Here is a 16,221-nt window from a genome sequence, read left to right on the forward strand (position 1 = left end):
ACGTCTGCTGGAAGTTTGTTCCAAGCATCTACTACTCTTTCAGTAAAATAGTATTCTGTGACGTTGCATCTGATCCACCCCTCCACCAACTAATCTCAGATTGCACCCCTTGTACACCAGTACTGTGTTCAGCTTCCTAATAAATACATTTCCCTCCTGAACCTCATTTATCTCTTTATCATATTTAAACTTTTGATCATGCCCCCCCCCCCCTCTACTTTCTTTGACAAATTGTGACAGCTAGACAGCTGGGTCAGAACATCTACAAAGCAGCATGTCTTGTGGGTCTTCCCCGTATGCAATGGATAGTACCTACCAAATGAAAGCCAAGCAATGAACCAACAGTTGGGTCATGGGTACCCAAGGCTCGTTGATACACAAAGGAAGCGAAGGTTAGCCCGTCTGATTCAACCCCACAGAAAAGCTACTGTAGCATAAATTGCTGAAAAACTTAAAGAGGTGTTCTCATCTGGGTCAAAGACGGCCATGATGGGAACAACGCTCTATACCAGGTGGCTGGGTGGTTGAAAGCAGCTGAGCGCAGCTGGGCTACACTGTTTCTGTAGCTCCTGTCCAAGGGAGTTCCGCATACAGTGTAGCACAGGGCACTATATTGTTTCCATAACTCGGGAGTTGGCTGGCTGTGCTACACTGTATGTGGAATTCCCACTGACTTCTGAGGGAGTTATGGAAACAGTGTAGCGAAGCCGGCTCAACTGTTTCTGTCATCCCATATAGTAGGGCCAAAACTAGAAATAGGTGCAGGTCCCAGATGTGCAGCCCACACCTATCTGACTTTGACGGCATAAAATGGAAGGAAGTGGCCAAGTCTCATGAATTACAATTATTTTTACTTTATGCGGATGGCTGGGTGCGTGTGCCACAATGATCTGGGGGAGAGATGGCAGCAAGATTCACTACGAGCTGACAGAGGCAGTGTGATGTTCTGGGCAATGTTGGGTTGTGGCATTCATGCGGATATTACTGTGACATGTACCACCTTCCTAAATATTGCACAGGCCACATACACCCTTTCATGGCTACAGTATCCCCTAATGTAGTGGCCATTTCAGCAGGATAATGTGTCCTGCAAACATTGCTCATTGAGGAGGTCAAGGTGTTGGAGCATCTGTGGGATGTGCTGGAAGAACAAGTCTGATCCATGGAGGTCCCACATCACAACTTACAGGATCGGTGCCAGATACCACAGTCCATGCCAAGATGGCAGCACAATGGGGCAGTACCCAAGGTGGTGATAATGTTACGGCTTATCAATGTATATTCCACACCCCTCTATATATTGTATTTGGGCTCTGGTCTAATCAGTAACCGGGCTTTATGTGTCTGATTAAACTGCGCCACTTTGATCTGTGAATCAGCCATTAAATCGGTGCAGTCGCCTCCAATGCAGGATAATAGATCAGCGCTGAGTATAACTGCAGACTGTATGTATTATATGAGAGATCAGAGGGACAGAGACTTCCCAGTCATCCCACTTCAAAGACAAAACATTCCTTTGAGTTCTCCTCTCACGTTGAAGCTTTAACCCTTTCACATGCAGACGAGTCACTTTCACCAACCATAAAGTCAGATGTCATTCTTATGATAATGTGTCACCAGGGGGGGAGGAGGGGCAAAAATGAAATGAGGTACAGGACCAAGTGAAGAAGAGTGAGATGCTCTGCAGGGTAATATGGGGACAGCTGACTGTAAATCTTTAGTGGTTTTCCTGCAATCTCTCTAAGCTGTGTATCTATGGATGACACCATCACATCTCTGAATATGCAGTGTCAAAGGTCAGAAGCCCCCCCATATCTGTCTCTGCAGACGCTGCAGTGACTGGTGGGATTCCCTGTATATCACACTTCTTGAGATTTACTGCATGCATTTAATACTTCTGTTGCTCTGTACATAGATCGCCCCTCGTGTTGGAGCGCACATTCATGGACACTTTACTCATTGCCGTTTTGTAGCATTGAAGATTAGCAAAAGTCATCAATTGCTGATAAGGTAATATGGATTCCTGTTCTAATAAAATGTAAGTTCTTCAGACCAGACCCTGCAGTGTACTGATAGGTGGTCAGATAGTCACCACCATAAAAGCAACATTCCTGCCTCTAAGGGGGCTCTACACCAGCTGCTGTGGCTCTAGATACCCAATGCTGTAGAGGAACCTTCTGCAGCGTGCCTGCTGGTGTAGGTGTGGGTATATCCAGCAGAGGACACCCTTCTGGACCAGTCAGCATGTCCAGCTGGGTTCAGTTGGGGTCACGAGGGTGTCATCTGAGTGCACCTTCAGTTTTAAAGTTACTCAATACCAGGCTGGTTAATTACAGTGCAAGAGTCCAACCAAAACCAATCATCCCATCATAGCCAGCTCCAGTGCTAGGGTTGTGAATACATGTACAGGACTAATGGCTTCCATTCAGTAATTAATTTTCCATTTGCAATCTACAAAAGTGTCCTCCTCATGCCCAGCTCACCCAAAATCTTCAACCCTCTAAATGAAATCGTAATGGACCATATAGACGGTAAGGACCTGCATCACCCCATAGAGATTGGAAAGATCATGACCTGTAGATGGACATGACACCCACATTGACATATGCGTGTAGATGGGACACACATTGACTTAGAGATGGCACACATGTTGACCTATAGATGCAGATGGCACGCACACTGACCTATGGATGTAGATGGCATGCACACTGACCTATGGATGTAGATGGCACACATGTTGACCTATGGATGCAGATGACAAGCACACTGACCTATGCATGTAGATGGCACACATGTTGACCTATGGATGCAGATGGCAAACACACTGACCTATGGATGTAGATGGCAAACACACTGAATTATGGATATAGATGGCACACACATTGACCAGGAACTGGCACACACATTGATCTATGGATGTAGATGGAAGACACATTGACTTGGAGATAGCAGACACATTGTTCTATGGATGTAGATGGCAAACACACTGACCTATGGATGTAGATGGCTCACACATTGACCTGTAGATGGAGATGGCACACAGTGACCCAAGCTCTTACCTGTAGCAGTGGTCTACGGTTTCCTTGGCTCGTGAGCTTGCAGTTGCCTTCAGGGATTTGCTGGAGAGCCCCACCACAGATGGTGGTTTGAGGTCCACACAGTTGAGCTCCTCCTCCTCATTCAGGGTGGGCAGGTAGCCACTGAGTATCTTTAAGCCCCCGGGACCCTCTGTACTCACATGGGCAGCATTCTCCCCCCCAGTCCTGACGTACTCCAGGTAAATGTCAGAGGTCAGGAACATCTGATAAGCGTTGTCCTCCATCAGAGTCTGAATCTCGGCTTGAGCATGGTCGAACATGGTGGAGTCAATCTGCTGTTTCTTGATGCCATCCCTTATGAAGACTCTGGTCGCAGACTTAAGTTGTTTGGCCACAACGCTGTGGTTCTCAATGTATCTCTTGTGGATGGCCCTGGCCACTCTTACTGTTTTCGTATCCTTCAGGTCCATCTGTCTGAATCCATTGCAGGCGAACCAGAAGTCTAAGGTATCCACACATTTCTCCCTCTCCAGGAATGTCCGAAAGAGATGGGCACCATCCTGGTCCCCCAGTAAAGAGTGCAAGGACCTGGTCCATCTGACCAGAGCTGAGTCTGGGGATGCGCTCCCCTCAGGCTCCCCCAAACCATCTTCGTTTCTCCTGGGGTTGGTGGAAAGTGACACAAACTTTAATCTTTGGCATTTGGTGGGAAGCTGGCATGGCGCCTGGCCTTCCTCCCCTGGCACAGGCGGCCGGGGCTCATCTTCCCTGAAGCTCTGGTCGGTGAGATGAGTCACCAGTGCGGCTCCTGTGCTCATATTGTATGTTGTGAATTCCTCAGTAATCTGCGCTCCTCTGGTAAGTCAGCAGGGGACCCCACGAGCTGCCTTCTCTCTGGAAAGCAAAAAGAAAGAAGTGATCAAAACCAGATCCGCCTGACATCAAAAGAAAAGTAAACAGGCGGCTGCAGAGAGACAATGCGAATCACAGGAGGCCATCATATGGACGACAGCCCCTGCTGCACATACTAGGGAAGTGGGTCCATAGACCCTGCCAGCTGGGGCGAGAGGGGGTGCTGATAATGTTCACTTTACAGGTAGGGGCTTGGAGGGCATCAGTACACAGTGCAGGTATGGAACGTATCAGAGCAGCAGGAGAAGAACCAGGATCGCCCTGGATGCACTGAAGACTTCTCTTCCCCGGCATCTGCTTCTGATTCTTAGATTAATATCAGGTCAGCCATCCCCCAGAAGAAAGCTGCACTCACTAGCAAAGCCTATCAAAAACACTGTAAACCCACCAACTCTACACCCTCAACATGCCAGGGTGCTGCTAACATAGCACCCCCAAATCCATATAAAATATACCACTAAAACAGCTGATGCCCAGCTCCCCTATGTTACACCCCGAACATGTCATATAAGATGCTAGGCTGCCTTGCCATACACCTTCAGCACATCAAACACAATGCCCGACTTCCCTGCCATACACCATCAACACATCAGGTAAGCTACCTGGTTCTTCTGCCAATCACTATCAGTACATCATACAGGATGCCCGGCTCTAATGCCATACACCCTCAGTACATCATATACAATGCCTGGCAATCCTGCCATACACCATAAGTACATCATATTGGATGCCTGCCCCCCCCCCCCCCCCCCTGCAATACACCCACAGCACATCATAAAGGATGCCCGATTTTCCTGCCATACACCCTCAGTACAACATATAAGATGCCCTGCTCACTTGCCATACACTCCCAGCAAATCATATAGGATGCCTAGCTCTAATGCCATCCACTCTTAGTACGTCATATAGGATGCCAAACTGTCTATCCTGCCATCCACCCTCAGTACATCATATAAGATGCCAGGCTCTCCTGCAATCCACCCTCAGCACATCATATTAGAAGCCAGGCTTTAATGCCCTCCATCCTCAGTACATCATATAGGATGCCCGGCTCTAATGCCATCCACCCTCAGTACATCATATAGGATACCCGACTCTCCTGCCAGCCACCCTCAGTACATCATACAGGATGCCCGGCTCTAATGCCATCCACCCTCAGTACATCATATAGGATACCTGGCTCTACTGCCAGCCACCCTCAGTACATCATATAAATGCCCAGCTCTAATGCCATCCACCATCAGTATATCATACAGGATGCCCGGCTCTACTGCCAGCCACCCTCAGTACATCATACAGGATGCCCGGCTCTCCGGCCAGCCACCCTCACCCCTTCATACAGGATGCCCGGCTCTCCTGCCAGCCACCCTCAGCACATGATATAAAGGGGCAGACCAGTAAGAGATGCCAGCTATCGCCGCGCACCTCCACATCCAGCAGGATGATCGCGGTCTGCGACGCCCGGAGCCGCGCGGTCCTCGGAGATCAGCGGGGATTTTCTTAGTTCCTGCCTCGGAAGCCATCAATCCAATGAGAGACGGAGGGCAGCCCTGGCAGCATCACCTGAGAGCAGCCATCCTGGAGGTGGGCAGCCCCTCAGCAGTCCCCATGTTGCACTGGCACCATCCTGGCACAGCTCCGTCCCAGCTCTGTGGAACAACTGGCCCCTGGTGAAGCATGCAGAGCTCCTCACACATCACAGGGGAGGGAGAGGGAGGAGGAGGCTGCGGGAGGAGGGAGCAGCGATACAGATCTGTCACTCTGTGCCACCTTGCACTAGGATACACACTGCTGCCGACATCAAAGGCCCAGCAGCAGTAAAAGGGTCTGCTGCCGGGGGAGTAGGGGAGGGGGCTGTGGGGGCGCTGCCCTGTAGATGAGGCTGGCACTGTCCCTGCAGCACATTTCCTGTGGGTTCTTTACAACACAAACTGAACATCAAAGGTGGCAGAGCTGACAGAGCTGTGTGCAGCTATTCACCTATCCTCCACTGCAGGCGCCCCACCAGTGGATGGGCAAGCGAAGGGGTACAGCACATGGGGAAGTGAGGGGGTACAGCACATGGGGAAGTGAGGGGGTACAGCACATGGGGAAGTGAGGGGGTACAGCACATTGGAAAATGAGGGGGTACAGCACATGGGGAAGTGAGGGGGTACAGCACATGGGGAAGTGAGGGGGTACAGCACATGGGAAAATGAGGGGCTACAGCACATGGGCAAGTGAGGGGGTACAGCACATGGGGAAGTGAGGGGGTACAGCACATGGGGAAGTGAGGGGCTACAGCACATGGGGAAGTGAGGGGGTACAGCACATGGGCAAGTGAGGGGGTACAGCACACGGGCAGGTGAATGGGTATAGCACATGGGCAAGTGAAGGGTACAATACAACCTTATCAAAGCCTTACAATCTCAGCCTCCCCTCTCCATATATCAGCTTCACATCACCCTGCTTCTACTGCCTCCCAGGAGCTAACAATCACTGCCCAATATAGCCTAAGGCCGGGCTCACACGGCCATAAGGGGATTCCAGCTATGAGCCTGGTCGTGACTCTGCTCATGGCCGCGAAATTGTACTGCGTATGACCGTGTACTCACGCAGGCAGTCACGTGCAGTACACCTTTTTTTGTTGTTTATATTTCCGTTGCTTAGCAATAATGCGGATACCTGCCGCCCATACGCAATATAATATCCACGACCATAGAGAACAATTGGCTGTATGTTGCAAATATCCGCAGTAAAACACAACATGCTGAGTTCTACTTTCCGCTTGCAGATTACGCAATTCTGACACAACAATGTGTTCAGAAAAGCATAATTCAATGCATTTAATTGATCTGCATATAACCGCAGATCATACCCAATCCAAATCTGGATGTGTGCGACGGGCCTCAGGCTTTGTTCCCACGGGACAGATATGATGCGGAATTTCCGCAGGGCATTTGATAAACCTGAAATCCGCAAGACATAAAGTTGCTGTTTGTTGCAGATTTCGTGATGTTTTTCTCGGCTCATTGTGCGTTTTTGCAGTGCGGATTTTAGTGCAGTTTTGATTTCCATCCATTTGTGAAGATTTTCGGGGCATAAAATGCTTATTTTGTTAATAAAGAATTATTATGTAAGGCCGGATTCAGACGGACATAGTTGTGCACTCAACATTTGTGTGTGCAAAGAATAGAACCAATTGATTTCAATGAGTTCACATGAGTGCACCCCGCAGCATGCTCGACTTTCCTGCACATTTGCGCAGCCAAAGTACCCACAGAAGTCAAAGGAGATGCGCAAAATACACTGGGAGTTGCAGGAAGACTGCAGGAAAGCGAACACATCTGGAACTCATTAGACTAATTAGCCATTTCAATTGGGGAGTTTTTTTTACCTTGATCAAATACACATACCTTTGCAGAAAAATTACAGTAAATTATGCCAATGCATGCCCAAAAAAGCAATGTTCATTCCGCAAATACGCTGCGCTCATGGGCGCAAATATGGATACGTTCGTATGACACCGGCCTAATTCAAGGGAGAAAAAAAAGGAAAAGAAGAACTCCTAGGTGGAGCTATTTTGTTTCTACTTTGTTGCCTTATTTATGGTGTTGTTGTAATGGAGGCAAATCATTTAATAAGACCCTTGCGGCTCCAGAAGACATTTAAAAGTTTTGCTGCAACTTGTTATTAGACTTGTTAATCTTTGTTGAACTTGTCATGTAGCTGTATGTATTTGTCAACAAACGTTTCTCTCTGTTACTAAGGCCGGCTTCACACGGCCGTGACGAGCTCCGCAGCGGAATTCTGCGGCGGAGCCCGTCACGGCGCCCCCCCAGAGACCCCAATACTTACCTGCGGATCCGGCGTCCTACGTCCCGCATGACGCTTCGGCGTGATGCGCAGCAGTGTCATGTGACATGCCGGCCACGTCACATGACACACCCACAGCATCACGGCGGCGGTAGGCGGAGAAGCGGTTTCACGCTATCTTCCGCTGTGCTACAGTGGAAGATAGCGTGACGGACAGCTTCCATTGACTGCAATGGAAGCAGTCCGCGCGTACACCCGCGGGTGAGGACAGGAGATTTCACGGTACGGAATTCCGCGGTGGAATTCCGCACCGTGAGCATTGAGCTATTAGGTTCAATAGAACCTAATAGCTGAGGGCAACGCAGCGGATTTCCGCCGCGAATTACGCCTGAATAAGCTTTTGTTACCTCTATGTTAAATTCTTTTGTGAAAACCTACAGAAAAAGCCGCTTATATGCAACTTTCCCGCAACATTAAAATCAGGTCATCATACACAAGTAGGGCTTATTCAGACGACCGTATATCGGCCAGGTATTCACGCCGGCCGATATACGGCGTCCCTCTTTGCATGGGGAGGAGGCTGGAAGAGGCGGGAGCAGTGCTCTGAGCTCCCGCCCCTCGGCTCTATTTGCAAAGGCAGGGGGCGGGATGGGGCGGAGCTAAGACCTGGCACTTAGCTCTGCCCCACCTCCTCTAATTGCAAATAGTGCCGAGGAGCGGAGAGGGGGCGGGAGCTCAGTGCACTGCTCCCGCCTTTTCCAGCCTTTTCCCCCTGCAGAGAGGGACGCCGTATATCGGCCGGCGTGAATACCCGGCCGATATACGGTCGTCTGAATAAGCCCTTACACAGAGGATAAGTTCCACTCCATGTAGACGAAAAATCACTAAAACTCATCCATTTAACTTAAATTTCAAAACTCTGCGGATTGTACGCCGGACATTCCGCAGCAGACATTGCACATTGTATCTGTCCTGTGTGAACTTAGCCTAAAGCTCTAGGTCCAATTGCACTCTGGACCGCAGAGCTCACAATCTACAGATCTAATAAACTCTGAGCCAAAGAGCTGACATTCTGCAGATCTAATCAGACACTAGACTGCATAGCTCACAATCTACAGATCTAATAATTACAGTGTGGACATGGCCTTCAATCTACAGATCTGAGAATAATCTGGACCCCAGAGTTTACGATCTACAGATCTAATCAAACTCTGGGACAAAGGGCTTTACAATCTACAGGTCTAATAATTACACTCTGAACCCCACAGCTCACAATCTAAAGGTTTAATAATCAAACCCTGGAGCCCAGAGCTCATAATAATCAAACTCTGGGCCCCAGAGCTTACAATCAACATCTAATAATCAGCCGCCAGGTACCATACAATCTAGTAACAATCTCTAAAAACCACTTGTACTAGTAGATACCACTTAATTATTTAGCACTCCCCCCCCCCCCCCCTCCCTGTTGCCTTATTCTCTGAAGAATGCTGTACCCACAGTATATATATAGGCTATCGCCCCTGTCCATGCCTGATATTGAGGCATTACAATGTGCCAACCCTTCACATCTGAAGAATTTTCATAATCTGCAAAACATAAGTCAAGTGCTGGGTTCTGGATGTGCGCGCCACTTCAAACCGGAGGGCCACATGTCAGTGATTACTTCTCCTCACAGCAGGATTTCATTAGGGGCCTGAAGGAACTGTACCAGGGGTCTCCACTATGAAAGTATGAAGCAATGAGCTCATAGATCTATATATACTGGTAGTAATCATCATGTACAGAGGATACATACTATACTCCACAGCTGCACTCACTATTCTGCTGGTGGAGTAACTATGTAAATACCTTACTTAGGCTGCCTGTCCACGGGCGTTTTTGAATTGCGTTCCCCGCGGTGATAATCCGGTCGTGGGGAACGCAATGCACACTTTCCATAGCGTTGCTATGGAAAGCGCAGACCCCCTTTCCACGAGCAGAGAATCATAGCGATTCTCCGGTCACGGCCAGCAATTCGCAGCATGCTGCAAACTGCCGTGATTCTCCGCAGTGAGCCTATCTGGAAGATAGGCTCACAGCGGAGATCCGTCTGTAGGCTCCTACTCCCGGGCGGATACCGCAACGCCCGTGGACAGACAACCTTATCCTGTACTGATCCTAAGTTAGGGTGCGTTCACACGAGCGCATAAACGGCGCGTTTTTGCGCCCAATCGTATAAACGTAACCATCTGAGGCGTTGGTTTCCAATGTATTTGTTCGCACGGGCGATTTTACGGCGCGTAAAAACGGCAACCCGAAAAAAAGACGGAACATACGCGACCGAAATACGCGCCAACGCATATTCGATGGCTGAAAAGATAGTTTGCAAAGTAGGAACAAACGATAATACGCTTTCTAGCTCTGGTCATGATTGCCGAAAAACGTTCTTTCCGGCGATTATACGCTGCGCACGTGCGAACGTAAATACGCCTACGCTCGTGTGACTGCGCCCTCACATTGTGTATTCTGCACCAGAGCTGCACTCGCTATTCTTCTAGTAGAGTCAGTATATAGATATACTACCTATCCATACTACCTTTCCATACCACATAGCTCGAAATAACTTTATTAATACTCAACATGACATCATCCATAATTTCAAAATAGTTGCAAGCATTAAAAAATAATGACTGCGCCTTTATGTTTCTGGTGAATTTCTTACGATTAATTTATGTATCCCATAACACATCTCCATTAAAGTATTTGGGGCCAAATCCAAGATGGCTGCCAGCAAGATGACCGACCATAGTATAAAATAATTTTCCAACACCCATCTAAGTGTTCTACAAAGTTTCCTATTGGTATCTCTTTTCATTCAAAATATTTTCCGCATGGCCCTAACTTTTGAATCACCTTGTACTTCATAGCTGTATTTAAAATTCTGCTGATCAAGTCACTATGTACATGCATTAACTTACTTACACTATAGTGGTCCTGAAGTACGTTCTGTACTATATGCCAGAGCTGCAGTCACTATGCTGCTGGTGGAGTCACTATGCATGCATTACTCCTTGTATTGACCCTAAGCTACATCCAGTGTTACACTCTGGAGCTGCACTCCGTATTCCACACCACTACCTGTCCTGCTCATGGAGTCAGTGTACATATATCTTGTACTGGTATTGAGCTATATCCTATATTATACTCCAGAACTGCACCGACTATTCTGCAGATAGAGACACTGTGAACATTTAAGATGATTCAAAAAGAAAGGTGCAAAAGTAAAACTGATTTTTAGCCAAAAGAACATGAAAAGACAGAACTCTTCAAGTTTTTACTGCACCTTGCAGATGTTCAATGTGGGTGCTGTCCGTAACTTGGCAGATGTCAAGTCTGTAGTTCTGCCCAGCCATGTCCCTGCATATCCTCTGTTATCAATTCCACTGCAGTGGGGATGCGTAGTTTTAGGTCATCTAGTGTTACCACCGGAACCCATATTAAATATCTGTAAGGTGCAATAAAAACTTGAAGAATTCTTCGAACTTCTCATATAATTCTGGCTGCTGTATGTCATGTACAACTAAATCATCAGCGTTACGTTTTCACCATACTTTTTGAATCATCTCCTATTGCTTAAGTATAACAGAGGAGGAGTTACATCTTGTATTATACTCCAGAGCTGCACTCACTATTCTGCTGATGTTAATATGTACAGACATGACATTGCTTAACCTGTACAAATCCTGAATGACATTCTATACGATACTCCAAGGCTGACGTCATTGTTTACATTTATATACATACATTATTTTTACATTACTTCTTGTACTGAACCAGAGTTACAGTCTTTAAAATACTCCAGAGCAGTGCTCACTATTCTGTGGAGCCACTGAATTTGTGCACATACACTTCCTGTACTGATCCGGAGCTACAGTCTGCAGAGGTGTGCTCAAATATTCTCCTGATGGGGATAATATGTACATTCATAACATTAATTATCAGGTACTGATCCTAAATTATAGCCTGTATTATACTCCAGAGCTGCACTCACTAGTCTCCTGGTGAAGTCACTGTGTTCATACATTATGTTTACATTACTTCCTGTAATGAGCCAGACTACATTGTTTTTCATTCCCCAGAGCAGCACTCCTTAATCAGCTTGTGGAGTCATTGTGTACATACATTATATCACTCCCTGTACTGATCCAGAGTTACAGCCTGTATTATACTCCAGAGCTGTATTCACTATTCTGCTAGTGAAGTCACTGTATACATACAGTACATTACTCGTATTATATTTCAGAACTGCACTCACTATTCTACTTGTGGTGTCACTGTGTACATACTGTACATTACCAATCCTGTACTCATTCTTAATTATACTCCAGAGCTGCACTCACTCTTCTGCTGGTGCATTTACTGTCTGCATGCCCTGTATGATCGTTTATCCCAATACTTGCTATGATCGCTCCATTTATGGTCAAAATATGTTTTTATTCAAAGCAATACTTGTTACACACGATGTGGTTCGTTCCAATAGCAGACCATATAATTAACATAATATAATATAACTATAACTACTAGTCACAGCTCAATGAAAAGGTCCTCAGACAAAGATGGCCTTAACAGTGGTAGGGTTAACTAGTTTGCCTATGTTTGGGTCAGTACAGGCATGTCACCCTGAGCAACTATTACTACTGAGCTGACTTATCTGTGCTGTGCTCCTTGGTCGGCTCCGAAGTGGTTAGGTTGCTTCTTTTTTCTGAGGAATCAAAGTGAATATTTATAACTCAACTATAGTTCAAAAACATAGGATCGTTCCAAACCGATCCATAAATTGGGGTGGGTATAGAGGGGTTGGAGGGGCGGGGTGGGGTGATCGCTCCATTTAAATGGGCTAAGCAAACAATGATCAACATGCTGTTATTGTTGATTGGTGCTCCTAGTGGGTACATTCAATGCTGTCCATACTCAATACATTGCTTATGGATGGCGATACATATGCAAACCTGCTATGAAACAAAGTGTGGATTTTTTTTAAAGAAAAGACAAAGGCCCACTGTGTATGACCATGAGCGTGTGATACGTGGGCATGCACAGTCCACTCGTTGCCATACGCGGTCTCTGCCAGCTCACACAGGGTGGTAACCGTCGCGGGACACCCCTGCAGCATTGTATACATACGGTAGTGTGAATGAGGCCTAAGACTACTCTTACACCGCTACACCAGAGCTGCACCCAGTGTTCTGTTGGATGCTATTGGGAAGTGTCAGTAACCCCTAACAGCTAGTTGAGCTCCTGTAATGCAGGCTGCAGATAGGGTTTCCTTCAAGACTGTAGACTAGTCTAAAAGGAATCGGGCACCATGATAATACTGTACTACCTGAGAGCAGCACAAGCTGCTGGCAGAGACCCTGACTGCACTGTGAGGTTACTTACATCCTTAGGCGCTGTACTTTTCGCAATGGCTTCATACGTTCCCAAGTCCTACAAGTGCGCTGTTTCAGTGCAATGTTTGATTTTGCCTGTCCTTCATACAAGCCCTCACTATCCCCAAACTATCTTTCAGATATGATCTTTCCTCAACCTTAAGTCAACAAAAATGCTAGGATATACCCTCATCATCTCCCATCCAAATTACTGTAACATCTATGGCTTCCCATCCAACACTCTGCCACCCCTCCACTCCATCCTTAACTCTGCTGCCCAGCTAATCCACCTCTCCTGTTCAGAGATATCAATGGCATACAAGGCTGTCCACAACCTCCCCTTCATACACTAATATCCTCATACCTCTCCATGTGTAATCTCTGCTCCTCACAAGACTTCCTTATCTGTTTTCCTCTAATCTGCTTCTCACACAATGTCCAAGATTTCTCTTGTGTGTCACTTAAAGGGAAAATGACCTATTAAATAAATCACATTTTTGTGTTCAACATACTTTTTTTTTTTTAATTTTGTTGATTTGTTTTTTAAAATTTTGGTCACAATCTGTATTTTTTTTAAAAATCCTAAAATCTTGCATTTTCCACACTGACCACAGAGCCCATTACTGGTCAGTCACTTCCTGATCTGTAGAGAAAGCTTTACAGCCGTCATCTCACTGACCTCACAGGCAGGATTACACTGAGCGGTGACACCTATATGTAGATAACACAGGATCCACCATTCACTATAGGTATAAGCTGTGACTATCTACTCACCTCCCTGCAAAATGACCTCCGCAGGTCACAGAACATGTCTAGAACAGTCTCCATACAAGTCAGTAGGTCCCCTCCTGTCCATTGTGTGAATGGCCCATGAAGCTGCTGTAAAGCATTTCTTTAAATGCTGTTAAAAGTAGCTCAAGAAAGGTGGCCGCCCCCCGTAGTCATATATAGACAGCAGAATAAAAAAGTCTACAATCATAAAATGGAAAGTCTTTCTCTATCTGGTTTTTATTAATGAAAACCTTTTTTAGTGATATAGTTCCTTTAAGGTCCCAGCGACTATCGCTCCTGTGCACGGGGCGCAGCGGGATGGAGATCAGAGATTGTGGGACTCTTATTTCCGCAGGCCAATAGTCTGCTTTCTAGCTCTGCTAAAAGCCAAACAACTCCGAAAAGTGAGTGATTTGTTATCAGTGGACACTTCTAATTCCCCCGTGTAAAGCTACCTTCATACCCCAACACATAACACACACAAAGCTAGGGCTCATGTCCACGGGCGGGTTTAAATTCCGGGATTCGTGTGGGGCACCCGTGCGGATGATCCGGAGTTCAAGCCGCCCATAGACCATCATGGGCACACGCAGCTTAATTAACCCCTTAGTGACGGAGCTTTTTTGCTTTTTTCCATTTTTGTTTTTTCCTACTCCCTTTTAAAAAATCGTAGCTCCTTTATTTATCCATCCACGCCGCTGTATGAGGGCTTGTTTTTTGCGGGACGAGTTGTATTTTTCAATGGCACTATTTATTGTACCATATAATGTACTTAAAAACTTTAAAAAAATTCTTAGCGGAGAGAAATGGAAAAAAAACCGACATTCCACCATCTTTCGCTGCGTCCTGTTTCTACAGCGCACAAACTGCAACAAAAACGACCTGATATTTTTATTCTATGGGTCAGTACGATTGCTACGATACCAAACTTATATAGTTTTTTTTTTGCTGTAGTACTTGTATTTTTTTTTTTAAGATATTAAATTTTTTTCAATTATTTTCTGCGGTCATTTTGTGTGCGCAATAACTTTTTTATTTTTCTGTCGACGTAGTTGTGCAAGGGCTCAATTTTTGCGGGATGTCCTGTAGTTTACGATAGTATCAATTTGGAATACGTACAGCTTTTTGATCGCTTTTTATTGCATTTTTTCTGGAAGACAGGGTAAATAAAAAAGTGTATTTCTGGCATTCTTTTTTTTTTTTTCGGACGACGTTCACCGTGCAGGAAAAATAATGCACTACTTTGATAGATCGGACTTTTACGGATGCGGCGATACCAAATACATATTTTTATTTTATGATTTAGATTTTTTAATAATTGATATGGCAAAAGGGGGGTGATTTAAACTTTTATAACTTTTTTTTTTTTTTTACAATTTAAAAAACTTTGTTGATCTTTTTTCTTACTTTACTTTGAAGTCCCCCTGGGGGACTTTAACATGCGATGCTTTGATCTCTCCTGCAGTATGACGTAATGCTATAGCATTACGTCATACTGCTTTTTGACAGGCAGTCCATCAAGCCACCCTGTGTGGATGGCTTGATAGGCAGTCTGCTAAGGCAGCCCTGGGGCCATTCATTAGGCCCCCGGCTGCCATGACACCTGCACGGCTCCCCCGATCTCACAGCGGGGGGGGGGGTCGTGCGGGACCCCCAAACAGCGTTCGGGGGATTTAAATGCCGCTGTCAGAATTGACAGCGGCATTTAAAGGGTTAATAGGCGCGAACGGCCGAGCGCGGCTATTGCCCACGGGTGTCAGCTGTAATAAACAGCTGACGCCCGCGCTGTATGGAGGGAGATAGTGGCGCTACCTCCCTCCATACACGTCCTGCAACAGCAGGACGTAGTTTTACGATAGCGCCGTCACTAAGGGGTTAAAGCATGCGGGTTTATTTTCTAGACCTGTCGGTCTGGTAAACAGTTCGCAGCGTGCTCCATTTTGCCGCGGAGCCTGCAGGGATGGCTTTCATTGAAGTCAATGGAAGCCGTTTGATCTGTGGCACACCTGGATCTGTCACTCCGGGTGTGCTGCGGGTCCTGCGAGAAAGCAGAAGATTTAAAAAGAAAACTCCACTGCGCATGTGCGGGGGGCGTGCCGCCCATGGAACCCTGCCCGCCCGTGGACATGAGGCCTAAAGGTACCTTTACACTGGGCATTTATCACCCGAATAATCGCTGGAGATAGTCATCCTGTGTACACGCTGCCACCGACAGCACTGAGCAACACATCGCTCACTTGTCGGAGTCACTTGGTTTTAGCTCATCTAAAAACTACGCGACTATCGGCCTTATGCCC

The 16,221-nt window shown here is 46.6% G+C and overlaps 1 protein-coding gene across 3 annotated transcripts in view; it reads right to left on the reverse strand.

The window, feature by feature from the left end:
- The window catches only part of AXIN2 (axin 2), a 43,243-nt gene extending 37,611 nt beyond the window's left edge, over window positions 1-5,632 (reverse strand). Inside the window, exons 1-2 of one of the 3 annotated variants that reach the window (XM_066587741.1) lie at window positions 5,376-5,631; window positions 3,060-3,932 (exon numbers count right to left, since the gene is read on the reverse strand). In XM_066587741.1, the coding sequence (XP_066443838.1) occupies window positions 3,060-3,856 (797 nt within the window). In that variant the 5' untranslated portion in view covers window positions 3,857-3,932; window positions 5,376-5,631. Of the gene's footprint in view, window positions 1-3,059; window positions 3,933-5,375 lie in introns of all 3 variants that reach the window. The other 2 variants (XM_066587742.1, XM_066587743.1) reach the window with 2 other exon arrangements.
- Window positions 5,633-16,221: the final 10,589 nt, after the last annotated feature.

This window comes from Eleutherodactylus coqui, chromosome 13, assembly GCF_035609145.1.
Source record: "Eleutherodactylus coqui strain aEleCoq1 chromosome 13, aEleCoq1.hap1, whole genome shotgun sequence".
Taxonomy (NCBI): Eukaryota; Metazoa; Chordata; class Amphibia; order Anura; family Eleutherodactylidae; genus Eleutherodactylus; species Eleutherodactylus coqui.